The sequence below is a fragment of the Oncorhynchus gorbuscha genome, linkage group LG12 (assembly GCF_021184085.1).
Source record: "Oncorhynchus gorbuscha isolate QuinsamMale2020 ecotype Even-year linkage group LG12, OgorEven_v1.0, whole genome shotgun sequence".
Classification (NCBI taxonomy): domain Eukaryota; kingdom Metazoa; phylum Chordata; class Actinopteri; order Salmoniformes; family Salmonidae; genus Oncorhynchus; species Oncorhynchus gorbuscha.
This window is the reverse complement of record NC_060184.1, coordinates 5229186-5245968: the sequence shown is the minus strand read 5'-3', so window position 1 is coordinate 5245968 and position 16783 is coordinate 5229186. Positions and strand designations below refer to the sequence as shown.

Sequence of the window (16783 nt, the reverse complement as noted above, 5' to 3'; positions counted from 1 at the left end):
GAGTAGGGGATGACGTGGGGGGGGAGTAGGGGATGACGTGGGGGGGAGTAGGGGATGACGTGGGGGGGGGAGTAGGGGATGACGTGGGGGGGGGAGTAGGGGATGACGTGGGGGGGGGGGAGTAGGGGATGACGTGTGGGGGGGGGGGGTAGGGGATGACGTGTGGGGGGGTAGGGGATGACGTGTGGGGGGGGATGACGTGTGTGGGGGGTAGGGGATGACGTGTGTGGGGGGTAGGGGATGACGTGGGGGGGGTAGGGGATGACGTGTGGGGGGGGGTAGTAGGGGATGACGTGTGGGGGGGAGTAGGGGATGACGTGTGGGGGAGTAGGGGATGACGTGTGGGGAGTAGGGGATGACGTGTGGGGGGGTGACGTGGGGGGGGTAGGGGATGAAGTGTGGGGGGGGGGTAGGGGACGACGTGTGGGGGGAGTAGGGGACGACGTGGGGGGGGTAGGGGACGACGTGGGGGGGGGTCTGATGTAGACTTGATCTGACTGTGTTCTAGAAGAAGTGCTTGTCTGGCAAGTTATAGGCCGTCTCAAATGGCCCCCTATTCCCTATATAGTACACTACTTTTGACCAGGGCCCTTACGTCTCTGGTAAAAAGTAGTGCTTTATATAGTGCATTACAACCTATGTTCCAATGTCCAGTCTAGCATCCGTCTTAAAATGCGCAGACCGACCTGATATAAATAGCTTCATTCTTAGTAGCGTGCCAGTGTGTGTATGTTGGAACGGGACTTTAGATACAAAGTCTGTCCCCGCCTCAGTCTTCCTACATGCTAGGCTACACGCCCACTGGCCCAAGTCGGACGACAGAAGTGCCAAACCGCGAGTCTACACTGCGCACACATTCACACTTGTGCTTTTGGCATTTAAATAAATGTACATCTGAAATGGCTTTTTAAACAAGAGTTCCTGTGTGTTCTTTTGGTAAGGCCTGAAACTGGTAAGAGTGTGGGGAAGTGGGCCTGAAACTGGTAAGAGTGTGGGGAAGTGGGCCTGAAACTGGTAAGAGTGTGGGGAAGTGGGCCTGAAACTGGTAAGGGGATCAGAGTGTGGGGAAGTGGGCCTGAAGCTGGTAAGGGGATCAGAGTGTGGGGAAGTGGGCCTGAAGCTGGTAAGGGGATCAGAGTGTGGGGAAGTGGGCCTGAAGCTGGTAAGGGGATCAGAGTGTGGGGAAGTGGGCCTGAAGCTGGTAAGGGGATCAGAGTGTGGGGAAGTGGGCCTGAAGCTGGTAAGGGGATCAGAGTGTGGGGAAGTGGGCCTGAAGCTGGTAAGGGGATCAGAGTGTGGGGAAGTGGGCCTGAAGCTGGTAAGGGGATCAGAGTGTGGGGAAGTGGGCCTGAAGCTGGTAAGGGGATCAGAGTGTGGGGAAGTGGGCCTGAAGCTGGTAAGGGGATCAGAGTGTGGGGAAGTGGGCCTGAAGCTGGTAAGGGTGTGGGAAGTGGGCCTGAAGCTGGTAAGGGGATCAGAGTGGGGAAGTGGGCCTGAAGCTGGTAAGGGTGTGGGGAAGTAGGCCTGAAGCTGGTAAGGGTGTGGGGAAGTGGGCCTGAAGCTGGTAAGGGTGTGGGGAAGAGGGACCAGAGAACAAAGGCACATCTAAATGGCTGTGGGAGCAGTGAAGAGAAGACTGGGACCATGAAACATGAGACCAGCACTTTACATGTATATTTCCAGTATATCATGTCTATACTGAATACAAATATAAACGCAACAATCAAAGATTTCACTGAGTTACAGTTCATATAAGGAAATTGGTCAATTGAAATGAAAGAATTAGACCCTAATCTATGAATTTCACATGACTGGGCAGGGGTGCAGCCAATCAGAATGGGTTTTTTCAACACAAAAAAGGCTTTAATACAGACAGAAATACTCCTGTTTCATCATCTGTCCGGGTAGCTGGTCTCAGACAATCGCACAGGTGAAGAAGCTGGATGTGGAGGTCCTGGGATGGCGTGGTTACACCTGGTCTGTGGATGTGGAGGTCCTGGGATGGCGTGGTTACACCTGGTCTGTGGATGTGAGACCAGTTGGACTGCCAACTTCTCTAAAATGACGTTGGAGGCGGCTTATGGTAGAGAAATTATCATTAAATTCTCTGGTGGACATTCTTGCATGCTAATTGCACGCTCCCTCAACTTGAGACATCTGTGGCATGTTTTATTTATTCATTTATTTAACCAGGTAGGCTAGTTGAGAACACCTTTATTTAACCAGGTAGACTAGTTGAGAACACCTTTATTTAACCAGGTAGGCTAGTTGAGAACACCTTTATTTAACCAGGTAGGCTAGTTGAGAACACCTTTATTTAACCAGGTAGGCTAGTTGAGAACACCTTTATTTAACCAGGTAGGCTAGTTGAGAACACCTTTATTTAACCAGGTAGGCTAGTTGAGAACACCTTTATTTAACCAGGTAGGCTAGTTGAGAACACCTTTATTTAACCAGGTAGGCCAGTTGAGAACACCTTTATTTAACCAGGTAGGCTAGTTGAGAACACCTTTATTTAACCAGGTAGGCTAGTTGAGAACACCTTTATTTAACCAGGTAGGCTAGTTGAGAACACCTTTATTTAACCAGGTAGGCTAGTTGAGAACACCTTTATTTAACCAGGTAGGCTAGTTGAGAACACCTTTATTTAACCAGGTAGGCTAGTTGAGAACACCTTTATTTAACCAGGTAGGCTAGTTGAGAACACCTTTATTTAACCAGGTAGGCTAGTTGAGAACACCTTTATTTAACCAGGTAGGCTAGTTGAGAACACCTTTATTTAACCAGGTAGGCTAGTTGAGAACATCTTTATTTAACCAGGCAGGCTAGTTGAGAACACCTTTATTTAACCAGGCAGGCTAGTTGAGAACACCTTTATTTAACCAGGCAGGCTAGTTGAGAACACCTTTATTTAACCAGGCAGGCTAGTTGAGAACACCTTTATTTAACCAGGCAGGCTAGTTGAGAACACCTTTATTTAACCAGGCAGGCTAGTTGAGAACACCTTTATTTAACCAGGTAGGCTAGTTGAGAACACCTTTATTTAACCAGGTAGGCTAGTTGAGAACACCTTTATTTAACCAGGTAGGCTAGTTGAGAACACCTTTATTTAACCAGGTAGGCTAGTTGAGAACACCTTTATTTAACCAGGTAGGCTAGTTGAGAACACCTTTATTTAACCAGGTAGGCTAGTTGAGAACATCTTTATTTAACCAGGCAGGCTAGTTGAGAACACCTTTATTTAACCAGGCAGGCTAGTTGAGAACACCTTTATTTAACCAGGCAGGCTAGTTGAGAACACCTTTATTTAACCAGGCAGGCTAGTTGAGAACACCTTTATTTAACCAGGCAGGCTAGTTGAGAACACCTTTATTTAACCAGGCAGGCTAGTTGAGAACACCTTTATTTAACCAGGCAGGCTAGTTGAGAACACCTTTATTTAACCAGGTAGGCTAGTTGAGAACACCTTTATTTAACCAGGTAGGCTAGTTGAGAATAAGTTCTCACATTGTGTTGTGTGACACAACTGCATATTTGAGTGGCCTTTTATTGTCCCCAGCACAAGGTGCACCTGTGTAATGATCATGCTGTCTAATCAGCTTCTTGACATGCCGCAGCTATCAGGTGGATGGATTATCTTGGCAAAGGACAAACGCTCACTCACAGGGATGTAAACAAATTTGTGCATAACATTTGCGAGATATAAGCAAATTTTTTTGTGCGAATGGAAATTTCTGGCATATTTTATTTCAGCTCATGAAACTTGGGACCAACACTACATGCTCCTTTTATATTTTTGTTCAATAGACAATATATTGTCAGTATATCATGTCTATATTGTCAGTATATCGTGTCTATATTGTCAGTATATCATGTCTATATTGTCAGTATATCATGTCTATATTGTCAGTATATCATGTCTATATTGTCAGTATATCATGTCTATATTGTCAGTATATCATGTCTATATTGTCAGTATATCGTGTCTATATTGTCAGTATATCATGTCTATATTGTCAGTATATCATGTCTATATTGTCAGTATATCATGTCTATATTGTCAGTATATCATGTCTATATTGTCAGTATATCATGTCTATATTGTCAGTATATCATGTCTATATTGTCAGTGTATCATGTCTATATTGTCAGTGTATCATGTCTATATTGTCAGTGTATCATGTCTATATTGTCAGTATATCATGTCTATATTGTCAGTGTATCATGTCTATATTGTCAGTATATCATGTCTATATTGTCAGTATATCATGTCTATATTGTCAGTATATCATGTCTATATTGTCAGTATATCATGTCTATATTGTCAGTATATCATGTCTATATTGTCAGTATATCATGTCTATATTGTCAGTGTATCATGTCTATATTGTCAGTATATCGTGTCTATATTGTCAGTATATCATGTCTATATTGTCAGTATATCATGTCTATATTGTCAGTATATCATGTCTATATTGTCAGTATATCATGTCTATATTGTCAGTATATCGTGTCTATATTGTCAGTATATCATGTCTATATTGTCAGTATATCATGTCTATATTGTCAGTATATCATGTCTATATTGTCAGTATATCATGTCTATATTGTCAGTATATCATGTCTATATTGTCAGTATATCATGTCTATATTGTCAGTATATCATGTCTATATTGTCAGTATATCATGTCTAGTCAGTATATCATGTCTGTATTGTCAGTATATCATGTCTATATTGTCAGTATATCATGTCTATATTGTCAGTATATCATGTCTATATTGTCAGTATATCATGTCTATATTGTCAGTGTATCATGTCTATATTGTCAGTATATCATGTCTATATTGTCAGTATATCATGTCTATATTGTCAGTGTATCGTGTCTATATTGTCAGTATATCGTGTCTATATTGTCAGTATATCGTGTCTATATTGTCAGTATATCGTGTCTATATTGTCAGTATATCGTGTCTATATTGTCAGTGTATCATGTCTATATTGTCAGTATATCATGTCTATATTGTCAGTATATCATGTCTATATTGTCAGTATATCATGTCTATATTGTCAGTATATCATGTCTATATTGTCAGTATATCATGTCTATATTGTCAGTATATCATGTCTATATTGTCAGTATATCATGTCTGTATTGTCAGTATATCGTGTCTATATTGTCAGTATATCATGTCTATATTGTCAGTATATCGTGTCTATATTGTCAGTATATCGTGTCTATATTGTCAGTATATCATGTCTATATTGTCAGTATATCATGTCTATATTGTCAGTATATCATGTCTATATTGTCAGTATATCATGTCTATATTGTCAGTATATCGTGTCTATATTGTCAGTATATCGTGTCTATATTGTCAGTATATCGTGTCTATATTGTCAGTATATCGTGTCTATATTGTCAGTGTATCATGTCTATATTGTCAGTGTATCATGTCTATATTGTCAGTGTATCGTGTCTATATTGTCAGTATATCGTGTCTATATTGTCAGTGTATCGTGTCTATATTGTCAGTGTATCGTGTCTATATTGTCAGTGTATCGTGTCTATATTGTCAGTATATCATGTCTATATTGTCAGTGTATCATGTCTATATTGTCAGTGTATCATGTCTATATTGTCAGTATATCATGTCTATATTGTCAGTGTATCATGTCTATATTGTCAGTGTATCATGTCTATATTGTCAGTATATCATGTCTATATTGTCAGTGTATCATGTCTATATTGTCAGTGTATCATGTCTATATTGTCAGTATATCGTGTCTATATTGTCAGTGTATCATGTCTATATTGTCAGTGTATCATATCTTCTTTACTCCAAGATGAAAACAAAATGCAAACAGCAAAAATGTATTATTACATGAACAGTCTGTACAACAACAATTCAACATTTGCAGTACTCTGCAAACAATGTGTTTTGCTCGTGTCTCCCTATAATGTAATTAATTAATCGATATCTTTGTCAGTTTTCCCAAAAATTAGGGGGGGGGGGGATAATGCAACTTTATACTGCATATTATTGCTTCTAATACAATTCATGCTTCAGTGATCAAGTATAAGGTTTGATTTCCCAGACACAGATTAACCGTAGTGCTGGACTAACAACAAGCTCGGTGGAGAATCTCTATTGAAATAGATGTGTTAGTCCTGTACGAGGCTTATAGTCGATTGTCCTGGGAAACTGGCCCCAAGCATCTTAGTCAACTTTTTATTAACATGATTTGGCACATACTGTAGACCATAAAGTGAGGTTGTGTATTGTCCCGCATCACAATCTCTTAGATTTCATGTTGATTTAGGGGAAATGGCTGTAAGGTTGTTGTTGGTTTTTTTAAAGGATACAACAATTGCAACATCTGTGGTGATAAAACAAAGATTTAACAACCTCATCAAAACAGATGATTAAAACTATAAAAGGTCAATGATACAACTGTCTCCATAGAATACACTGATTTTCCACGCTAAAGTCCGTTTTTTTAAATGGTCACATATTCCCCCTTCCCCCCCTGTCTCTTCATGTCAGCATCACTGGAAAACAAGTGTTTTCCAAATAGAGTCCCAGGACCAGGCCTCAGACCAGGGGAGTGGGTACAACCTCAGGCAGATTTGACCATGCGTCTCTGGGTGACCCATAGCAGGATGGAGACCAGGACTGTGGAGGCCCCTAGGATCCCGAACACCTTGATTATAGGGAACTTCCCCTGTCAACAACAGAGACGGGAGAACAACAACAATGTGACTCGGTGGTTACCATGGCACCTTACACCACAATGGAGTTTTGATTGAAAGGCTGTGAATTTCCCTCGGTTATTAATTAGCACTCACGCTGTCTTCAACCATCAGCCGTTGGATATGAATAAATGTTGTTGAGGATAAAGTTAAAGCCATTGTCTTGACAATAGTCATACGTGGACGATGTGGTGTAGTCACTGACCTCTCGGAGACACTTGTATCCATGGAAGTTGTCCACACAGCTACACTCAAAGAAGCCCGGACCGTACGCTGCACAGAGGGAATTCTCAGGGCAGTTCAACGCTGTAGAAGAGGGGAGGAGGGGGGGGGGGGATAAACTAGTCAGTTGTACAACAGAATGCATTTAACTGAAATGTGTCTTCTGCATTTAACCCAACCCATGTGCGGGGTGCTGCCTTAATAATCAACATCCACGTCTTCGGCACCCGGGGAACAGTGGGTTAAACGCCTTGCTCAGAAGCAATGTTATAGTCTCTATGATACTTTAGAAACTGATATTATGACAGTAATGCCAACTATAATATTGATGCCAGATCACTGTATTCAGAATGGAAGAGAACATTTTAATTTCCCAAAGTGAGTTTAAAGTGTGAAATCTGTAATTGGCACATACATTTTTGGACTTGTTAAATAAATGGCATATAGCACACTGATTATTGAAGAATATAACTTAGAAATGCCTCATTAGTTTTGTTCAACTTTGGCCGTCATTAGAACAAAATATATGCTTTTTCTTTTATTCCAATGACAGTAAAACAAAGTAATTGCAAACAAACACTGTCTTGCCTCAAAATGTGGTTAAAACTATAATTTGATATCATGAACAGTCAGTCATTCCATCCATAGCTTTGTCTATGAATTTGAGAGTGGTTACATTTTCCCCAGCCCTATCCTCCTAGTTACCAAAACAGTGGTGGTTTTTGTCTTATCAACTACTAGGCTACTTCTTTATTAAACACAACAAGGATCATGCAGCAAAAAAAGGTTGACACGTGACTTACACGGATGTCCAGTCTGGTTGCAGATGTCCTTCTGTCCTTCACAGTGACGTGCGTCCCCTTTGACCTCCATTTTATTCCATGATGCATTGCCTCCTGGACAGGTCAGGTTGACAGGCAGAATCCTTACAGAAAGGGTATAGGCTCATTAAAATGTTATATTCTCATAGGGAACTGATTGGACATTCAAATATGTGTGAATTCTATTCTAATAAGGAACTGATTGGACATTAGAATGTGTGAATTCTATTCTAATAGGGAACTGATTGGACATTAGAATGTGTGAATTCTATTCTAATAGGGAACTGATTGGACATTCAAATATGTGTGAATTCTATTCTAATAGGGAACTGATTGGACATTAGAATGTGTGAATTCTATTCTAATAAGGAACTGATTGGACATTAGAATGTGTGAATTCTATTCTAATAGGGAACTGATTGGACATTAGAATGTGTGAATTCTATTCTAATAGGGAACTGATTGGACATTAGAATGTGTGAATTCTATTCTAATAAGGAACTGATTGGACATTCAAATATGTGTGAATTCTATTCTCATAAGGAACTGATTGGACATTCAAATATGTGTGAATTCTATTCTAATAAGGAACTGATTGGACATTCAAATATGTGTGAATTCTATTCTAATAAGGAACTGATTGGACATTCAAATGTGCATTGCAAGGTTGGACTCGGTAACACAGCTCAGTGAGTTGTACTTACAGGTTATCCAACTGGATGAAGCCTTGAAACAGTGAATTGTTCAGTTGAACTATGGGGTTCAGTGAGATATCTCTGTAGAAGAACAGAGAGAGTACCACAGGCTCTATAAAAACATGAACAAACTGACCAGGTTTGTAACCTAAGTGTAAACGGGCTGTTTAACATACATCATTGCAGCTGTTGATGCCTCTTGAAGTTCGTCCACGTGACATAGAGAACAGTTTGATAGGTCCAACCTGAGTGAGAAAACAGAGTGGGATAAATAACGTTTTTAGGGGAAATAGACAACATAATGTAACAATGACAATGACAATGAGACATTGGCTACAAGACAAGTAATCCGTTTGTATATTTTACTAAACAATTGTTACATGTTATTATAGTTGTTGAATGTTTCTACATGTGTTATTACATCAAGTGAATAATCATTTGAGTATGTTGTTCTGTGGACAATTCACTGGTACTGCCAAAGGTTACAAAACAAAGCCTGGTGTTGCCAAAGCACAACTTCCTACCCGAGGACGTAGTCAGCATTGCTGGTGTTTTCTTTTCGCAGCAGGCAGCAGCGTCCGTCAACCAAGCCCGCAGACGCGGAACAGAACTGGCCCAGAGCGGTGCTATTCTGCACTGTTCTGTTGCAGAGATGACATACCTGTTTGTTCAGCAGAAATTCACAACGCCTCTATCAACATCTTCACCAACTGATTAATAATAAAAGTCATAATAATCAAGCCACACATCTCTGTCGATGTAAGCAGCCAGGCTAGTAGAAAGAAGACAGTTATTTATACCCCGGTTTACATCGTAACGTATTTCATTACACCGTAGGTCATCTTCACCGCTTCTGAACCGACCCGTGAGGTGTTTGTAACGCAATATGGAGGAGAGGATGTGTTTTTATTTATTCAACTATGCCAGTCAGTTATTAAGAACAAATTCTTATTTACAATGATAGCCTAGGAATAGTGGGTTAACTGCCTTGTTCAGGGGGGCAGAACAACATATGTGTACCTTCTCAGCTCGGGGGGATTTGATCCCCCAACCTTTCGGTTACTAGTCCGACACCGACCACTAGGCTCTCGGTCGCCCTCCAGATCGCATTTATTTTGGGAGATTGCAAAATATGACATTTTTATTCAAGATATGATAAATATATTGTTTCAAGTGATAATAAAACATGTTTTGTTTAGTTACATTTTCCTCAACTTGTTTCTCTAACTTTATAGCAAGTCAAGTTAGCTTGCACTGCAGAACAGCTAGCTAGCTTAAAGCTAGGCTAGGTTGAAGGTACCACTGTAGCTAGCTAAAAGCTAGGCTAGGTTAAAGGTACCACTGTAGCTAGCTTAAAACTAGGCTAGGTTGAAGGTACCACTGTAGCTAGCTAAAAGCTAGGCTAGGTTAAAGGTACCACTGTAGCTAGCTAAAAGCTAGGCTAGGTTGAAGGTACCACTGTAGCTAGCTAAAAGCTAGGCTAGGTTGAAGGTACCACTGTAGCTAGCTAAAAGCTAGGCTAGGTTAAAGGTACCTCTGTAGCTAGCTAAAAGCTAGGTTGAAAATACCACTATAGCTAGCTAGGCTTGGTTGAAAATACCACTGTAGCTAGCTAAAAGCTAGGCTAGGTTGAAAATACCAATGTACTGCTTGTGACCTCCATCTAATAATTATCATCAAAAACAAACACCATTACCATCACCAACTTAAACGGAATGCAACAGTCTTATAATTAAACTGGCTTAACAGCCTATGTGTATTATTTAACATTTACCAGTCGTGGTGTGTGGATAAAGTCACTGGGGAAGCCCAGACATAATATTTATTGATTTAGACCCATGGAGAGTTACCGGAAGTCACAAAGAAAACTGGAGCTGCCTCCACTATTCCAGCACCATGTCAACTTCAACATCATCAAATCACTTATATAAAAAGCCTACTCAATCACTTTTTTATAGCTACTGTTTACAGGCCTCCTGGGCTATATACAGCGTTTCTCACTGAGTTCCCTGAATTCCTATCGGACCTTGTAGTCATTATCAGATAATATTCTAATCTTTGGTGACTTTAATATTCACATGGAAAAGTCCACAGACCCACTCCAAAAGGCTTTCGGAGCCATCATCGACTCAGTGGGTTTTGTCCAACATGTCTCTGGACCCACTCACTGTCACAGTCATACGCTGGACCTAGTTTTGTCCCATGGAATAAATGTTGTGGATCTTAATGTTTTTCCTCATAATCCTGGACTATCGGACCACCATTTTATTACGTTTGCAATTGCAACAAATAATCTGCTCAGACCCCAACCAAGGACCATCAAAAGTCATGCTATAAATTCACAGACAACACAAAGATTCCTTGATGCCCTTCCAGACTCCCTCTGCCTACCCAAGGACGCCAGAGGACAAAAATCAGTTAACCACCTAACTGAGGATCTCAATTTAATCTTGCGCAATACCCTAGATGCAGTTGCACCCCTAAAAACTAAAAACATTTCTCATAAGAAACTAGCTCCCTGGTACACAGAAAATACCCGAGCTCTGAAGCAAGCTTCCAGAAAATTGGAACGGAAATGGCGCCACACCAAACTGGAAGTCTTCCGACTATCTTGGAAAGACGGTACTGTGCAGTACCGAAGAGCCCTTACTGCTGCTCGATCATCCTATTTTTCTAACTTAATTGAGGAAAGTAAGAACAATCCGAAATTCCTTTTTGATACTGTCGCAAAGCTAACTAAAAAGCAGCATACCCCAAGAGAGGATGACTTTCACTTTAGCAGTGATAAATTCATGAACTTCTTTGAGGAAAAGATTATGATTATTAGAAAGCAAATTACGGACTCCACTTTAAACCTGCGTATTCCTCCAAACCTCAGTTGTCCTGAGTCTGCACAACTCTGCCAGGACCTAGGATCAAGAGAGACGCTCAAGTGTTTTAGTACTATATCTCTTGACACAATGATGAAAATAATCATGGCCTCTAAACCTTCAAGCTGCATACTGGACCCTATTCCAACTAAACTACTGAAAGAGCTGCTTCCTGTGCTTGGCCCTCCTATGTTGAACATAATAAATGGCTCTCTATCCACTGGATGTGTACCAAACTCACTAAAAGTGGCAGTAATAAAGCCTCTCTTGAAAAAGCCAAACCTTGACCCAGAAAATATAAAAAAACTATCGACCTATATCGAATCTTCCATTCCTCTCAAAAATTTTAGAGAAGGCTGTTGCGCAACAACTCACTGCCTTCCTGAAGAGAAACAATGTACACGAAATGCTTCAGTCTGGTTTTAGACCCCATCATAGCACTGACACAGCACTTGTGAAGGTGGTAAATGACATTTTAATGGCATCGGACCGAGGCTCTGCATCTGTCCTCGTGCTCCTAGACCTTAGTGCTGCTTTTGATACCATCGATCACCACATTCTTTTGGAGAGATTGGAAACCCAAATTGGTCTACATGGACATGTTCTGGCCTGGTTTAGATCTTATCTGTCGGAAAGATATCAGTTTGTCTCTGTGAATGGTTTGTCCTCTGACAAATCAACTGTACATTTCGGTGTTCCTCAAGGTTCCGTTTTAGGACCACTATTGTTTTCACTATACATTTTACCTCTTGGGGATGTTATTCGAAAACATAATGTTAACTTTCACTGCTATGCGGATGACACACAGCTGTACATTTCAATGAAACATGGTGAAGCCCCAAAATTGCCCTCGCTAGAAGCATGTGTTTCAGACATAAGGAAGTGGATGGCTGCAAACTTTCTACTATTAAACTCGGACAAAACAGAGATGCTTGTTCTATTTCCCAAGAAACAAAGAGATCTTCTGTTGAATCTGACAATTAATCTTAATGGTTGTACAGTCGTCTCAAATAAAACTGTGAAGGACCTCGGCGTTACTCTGGACCCTGATCTCTCTTTTGAAGAACTTATCAAGACCATTTCGAGGACAGCTTTTTTCCATCTACGTAATATTGCAAAAATCAGAAACTTTCTGTCCAAAAATGATGCAGAAAAATTAATCCATGCTTTTGTCACTTCTTGGTTAGACTACTGCAATGCTCTACTTTCCGGCTACCCGGATAAAGCACTAAATAAACTTCAGTTAGTGCTAAATACGGCTGCTAGAATCCTGACTAGAACCAAAAAATTTGATCATATTACTCCAGTACTAGCCTCTCTATACTGGCTTCCTGTCAAAGCAAGGGCTGATTTCAAGGTTTTACTGCTAACCTGCAAAGCATTACATGGGCTTGCTCCTACCTATCTCTCTGATTTGGTCCTGCCGTACATACCTACACGTACGCTACGGTCACAAGACGCAGGCCTCCTAATTGTCCCTAGAATTTCTAAGCAAACAGCTGGAGGCAGGGCTTTCTCCTATAGAGCTCCATTTTTATGGAACGGTCTGCCTACCCATGTCAGAGACGCAAACTCGGTCTCAACCTTTAAGTCTTTACTGAAGACTTATCTCTTCAGTGGGTCATATGATTGAGTGTAGTCTGGCCCAGGAGTGGGAAGGTGAACGGAAAGGCTCTGGAGCAATGAACCGCCCTTGCTGTCTCTGCCTGGCCGGTTCCCCTCTTTCCACTGGGATTCTCTGCCTCTAACCCTATTACAGGGGCTGAGCCACTGGCTTACTGGGGCTCTCTCATGCCGTCCCTGCAGGGGGTGCGTCACCTGAGTGGGTTGATTCACTGTTGTGGTCATCCTGTCTGGGTTGCTGCCCCCCCCCCCTTGGGTTGTGCTGTGGCGGAGATCTTTGTGGGCTATACTCAGCCTTGTCTCAGGATGGTAAGTTGGTGGTTGAAGATATCCCTCTAGTGGTGTGGGGGCTGTGATTTGGCAAAGTGGGTGGGGTTATATCCTTCCTGTTTGGCCCTGTCCGGGGGTGTCCTCGGATGGGGCCACAGTGTCTCCTGACCCCTCCTGTCTCAGCCTCCAGTATTTATGCTGCAGTAGTTTGTGTCGGGCGGCTAGGGTCAGTTTGTTATATCTGGAGTACTTCTCCTGTCCTATTCGGTGTCCTGTGTGAATCTAAGTGTTCGTTCTCTAATTCTCTCCTTTCTTTCTCTCTCTCGGAGGACCTGAGCCCTAGGACCATGCCCCAGGACTACCTGACATGATGACTCCTTGCTGTCCCCAGTCCACCTGGCCATGCTGCTGCTCCAGTTTCAACTGACCTGAGCCCTAGGACCATGCCCCAGGACTACCTGACATGATGACTCCTTGCTGTCCCCAGTCCACCTGGCCATGCTGCTGCTCCAGTTTCAACTGTTCTGCCTTACTATTATTCGACCATGCTGGTCATTTATGAACATTTGAACATCTTGGCCATGTTCTGTTATAATCTCCACCCGGCACAGCCAGAAGAGGACTGGCCACCCCACATATGCTCTCTCTAATTCTCTCTTTCTTTCTCTCTCTCGGAGGACCTGAGCCCTAGGACCGTGCCCCAGGACTACCTGACATTATGACTCCTTGCTGTCCCCGGTCCACCTGACTGTGCTGCTGCTCCAGTTTCAACTGTTCTGCCTTGTTATTATTCGACCATGCTGGTCATTTATGAACATTTGAACATCTTGGCCATGTTCTGTTATAATCTCCACCCGGCACAGCCAGAAGAGGACTGGCCACCCCACATAGCCTGGTTCCTCTCTAGGTTTCTTCCTAGGTTTTGGCCTTTCTAGGGAGTTTTTCCTAGCCACCGTGCTTCTACAACTGCATTGCTTGCTGTTTGGGGTTTTAGGCTGGGTTTCTGTACAGCACTTTGAGATATCAGCTGATGTACGAAGGGCTATATAAATAAATTTGATTTGATTTGATTTATGCTTATTCTAATACATTGACAACTAAAAAGATACTGAAAACAATTTAGTCCAATCATTATAAGCTAAATACGATGTGGCTGTCCATGGTTCTGATTTCTGTGTGTGTGTGTGTGTGTGTGTGTGTAAGTAAAAAACATGTTGACTCACCCTACTTGTAGAGAAATGCCAATTGCCATCCTCCTCACTTTCATGTTGACCAAACGGTCTATGACTCTGTCATACATTACATTTTTTTGAATAGTATTTGTTGTCCTTGGCTACCTGGCCTAACTTCCATTCATGGGCAGCGTTAGCTGGTTAACATTAGCCTTCTACATCTAGTTACATATTGAACTTCCATCCTCTCAGGCCAGGGGCACAATGTATGAATTAATGGTTGGATCAGAATTGCCATTACCATTATAATCATTGGCCAATACGGAGAATTAGGTAAAACCACAAGTCAAAATCCCTTTCTCCATCCCATAGCTAATTTAGAAAAGGGCCAATTTTAGCTAGCTAGCTAGCTAGCCACCAGATGACAATAACACAATGAGATGCAACAAGTTTCTGTCAATGACGTATGCTCTCGATGTGATAGGAGTGAAGCCAAACCCAAACTGGCTTCCCTTTACACTTTTATTTTGGTGTGCCAGGACCATTCACAGTTGAGCTCACTCACTTTAGCTCGACGCTGATTGGCTATTTTACACTTTTATTTTGGTGTGCCAGGACCATTCACAGTTGAGCTCACTCACTTTAGCTCGACGCTGATTGGCTATTTTATACTTTTTTATCAAGGGAGGCGAAATACTCACCTGGCTTTCCTTGCATTCAATTATCGGTGGCGGAAAACAATGTCATACTTTTTTTGGCCAGACAGCATGGAATAGATGGCCTACAGAGACGGAGTGGCGCTGTTTCTCTCGCTTTCTTCAGTAAGAAACATAGAGAGAAGAAAGATCAATTATTTTCTTTTTTCTTGGTGATTTTTTTTGGGGGGAAGCCTGGCTTAACTTGGCATGCATGAATACATGTCACTGAACATACCTATTCAAATAGGAATTCGTCATGGTTTTAAAGGTGCTAGATATCCCATAAAGCTACCACCAAACCCACATATTTTCATCTAGTTCTTCTACGGAAGATTACGTAAAGTTTTTAAAATGGCAATGTATATGGTATCCGCATCACAACGGAGCCTTCAACTGCAATGGGGCGTTGCGATTCCACTCCGTTGTGGACGTCCCCATTGAAATTCATGACATCCGGCATAACATGCTTGTGTGTAATGTGAACAAGGCGCCGGATATAATTCATTTCAATGGGGACGTCAACAACGGAGTGGAATCACACCGCCCGCGTGTGGTTGAAGGATCTGTGTGCGAGATGGATGCCACTTTACGACATCTTCAGTCCAGCCAGAGTCCGTAGAAGAACAGGAGGTTACCAAACCACAGAAGAAGATGAAAATATGTGGTTTTCGGTTTTGGCTTTATGGGATAGCTAGTAACTTGTAAACAATTACCCATTAATATAAGTACAATTTTAATAGTCATGTTAAATAATACACATTGGCTGTTAAGCCAATTTGATTATATGACTTTTGCCTCCCATTTTAGTTTATTGTGACCCCAATGTCGTTTGTTTTTTATGATAATTATTAGGTGGAGGTCGCTAGCTACAGTGGTATCTTGAACCTAGTCTAGCTTTTAGCTCTGCAGTGCAAGCGAATTTGACATGCTTTAAAGTTAAGAGAAACAAGTTGAGGAAAAAGTAACTAAAACAAACAAAACAATATTATCATCGGAAACAATATATATATATATATCCTGTCTTGAAATAAAAGGTCATATTTTGCAATCTCCCAAACTAAATGCGATCTCTGACTAGAGACAGGCTCTTCTCCATATTGCCGTCAAACACCGCAGACGTCCATTCCCGAGTGGGACAAGATGACGTAGCGCCTAATGAACTATGTCAAGGTGTAAACGGGTCAATAACAACGATGAGTGTAGCATAGTTTGTTACAATGTAACAACACGACGTAACACATCCGAGTGTATAAACAATGTAACCACTGAACTCTTGACCGTAGCAGCAGTCGCAATGTAAGAAGAACATATTCTTCTGAGTGTTGCCTACTAACAGCAGTTACAATGTAAATAACCGGTTATGGCGAGTTGCGCAGCATTCCTGTATAGCATAGAGCTGAAGCAGACCACTTACCTGTAACTCAGTCAGTTGATGACTCCCATATAAATATACATGAAAGATTAATAAGACAACTGCTGCATTCCGCTGGCTGGATCCAGCTGTCATTTTTGAAGGCGCTATTCATATGATCAAGACAAGATAAACATGTGACTGACTGTACGCTACTAAAATCACAGCCGCTTCCTTAATACACTCGCATGTTTCCTTGTTTCGTTTCCTTTGTAATCATTGTCTGATCTCTACAAGACCTGGATTGGT

General features: G+C 41.6%; 1 protein-coding gene across 1 annotated transcript; it reads right to left on the bottom strand.

Annotated features, from left to right (window-relative positions):
- Positions 1-5417: 5417 nt before the first annotated feature.
- LOC123990474 (all-trans retinoic acid-induced differentiation factor-like) lies at positions 5418-16783 on the bottom strand. Its single transcript, XM_046291020.1, has 7 exons — positions 16538-16783; positions 9015-9151; positions 8667-8735; positions 8500-8571; positions 7778-7899; positions 6958-7058; positions 5418-6724 (listed from the first exon to the last, which is right to left on the bottom strand). Exons 1-7 carry the CDS (start codon positions 16628-16630, stop codon positions 6620-6622), a joined length of 699 nt encoding a protein of 232 aa, XP_046146976.1. The 5' UTR covers positions 16631-16783; the 3' UTR covers positions 5418-6619.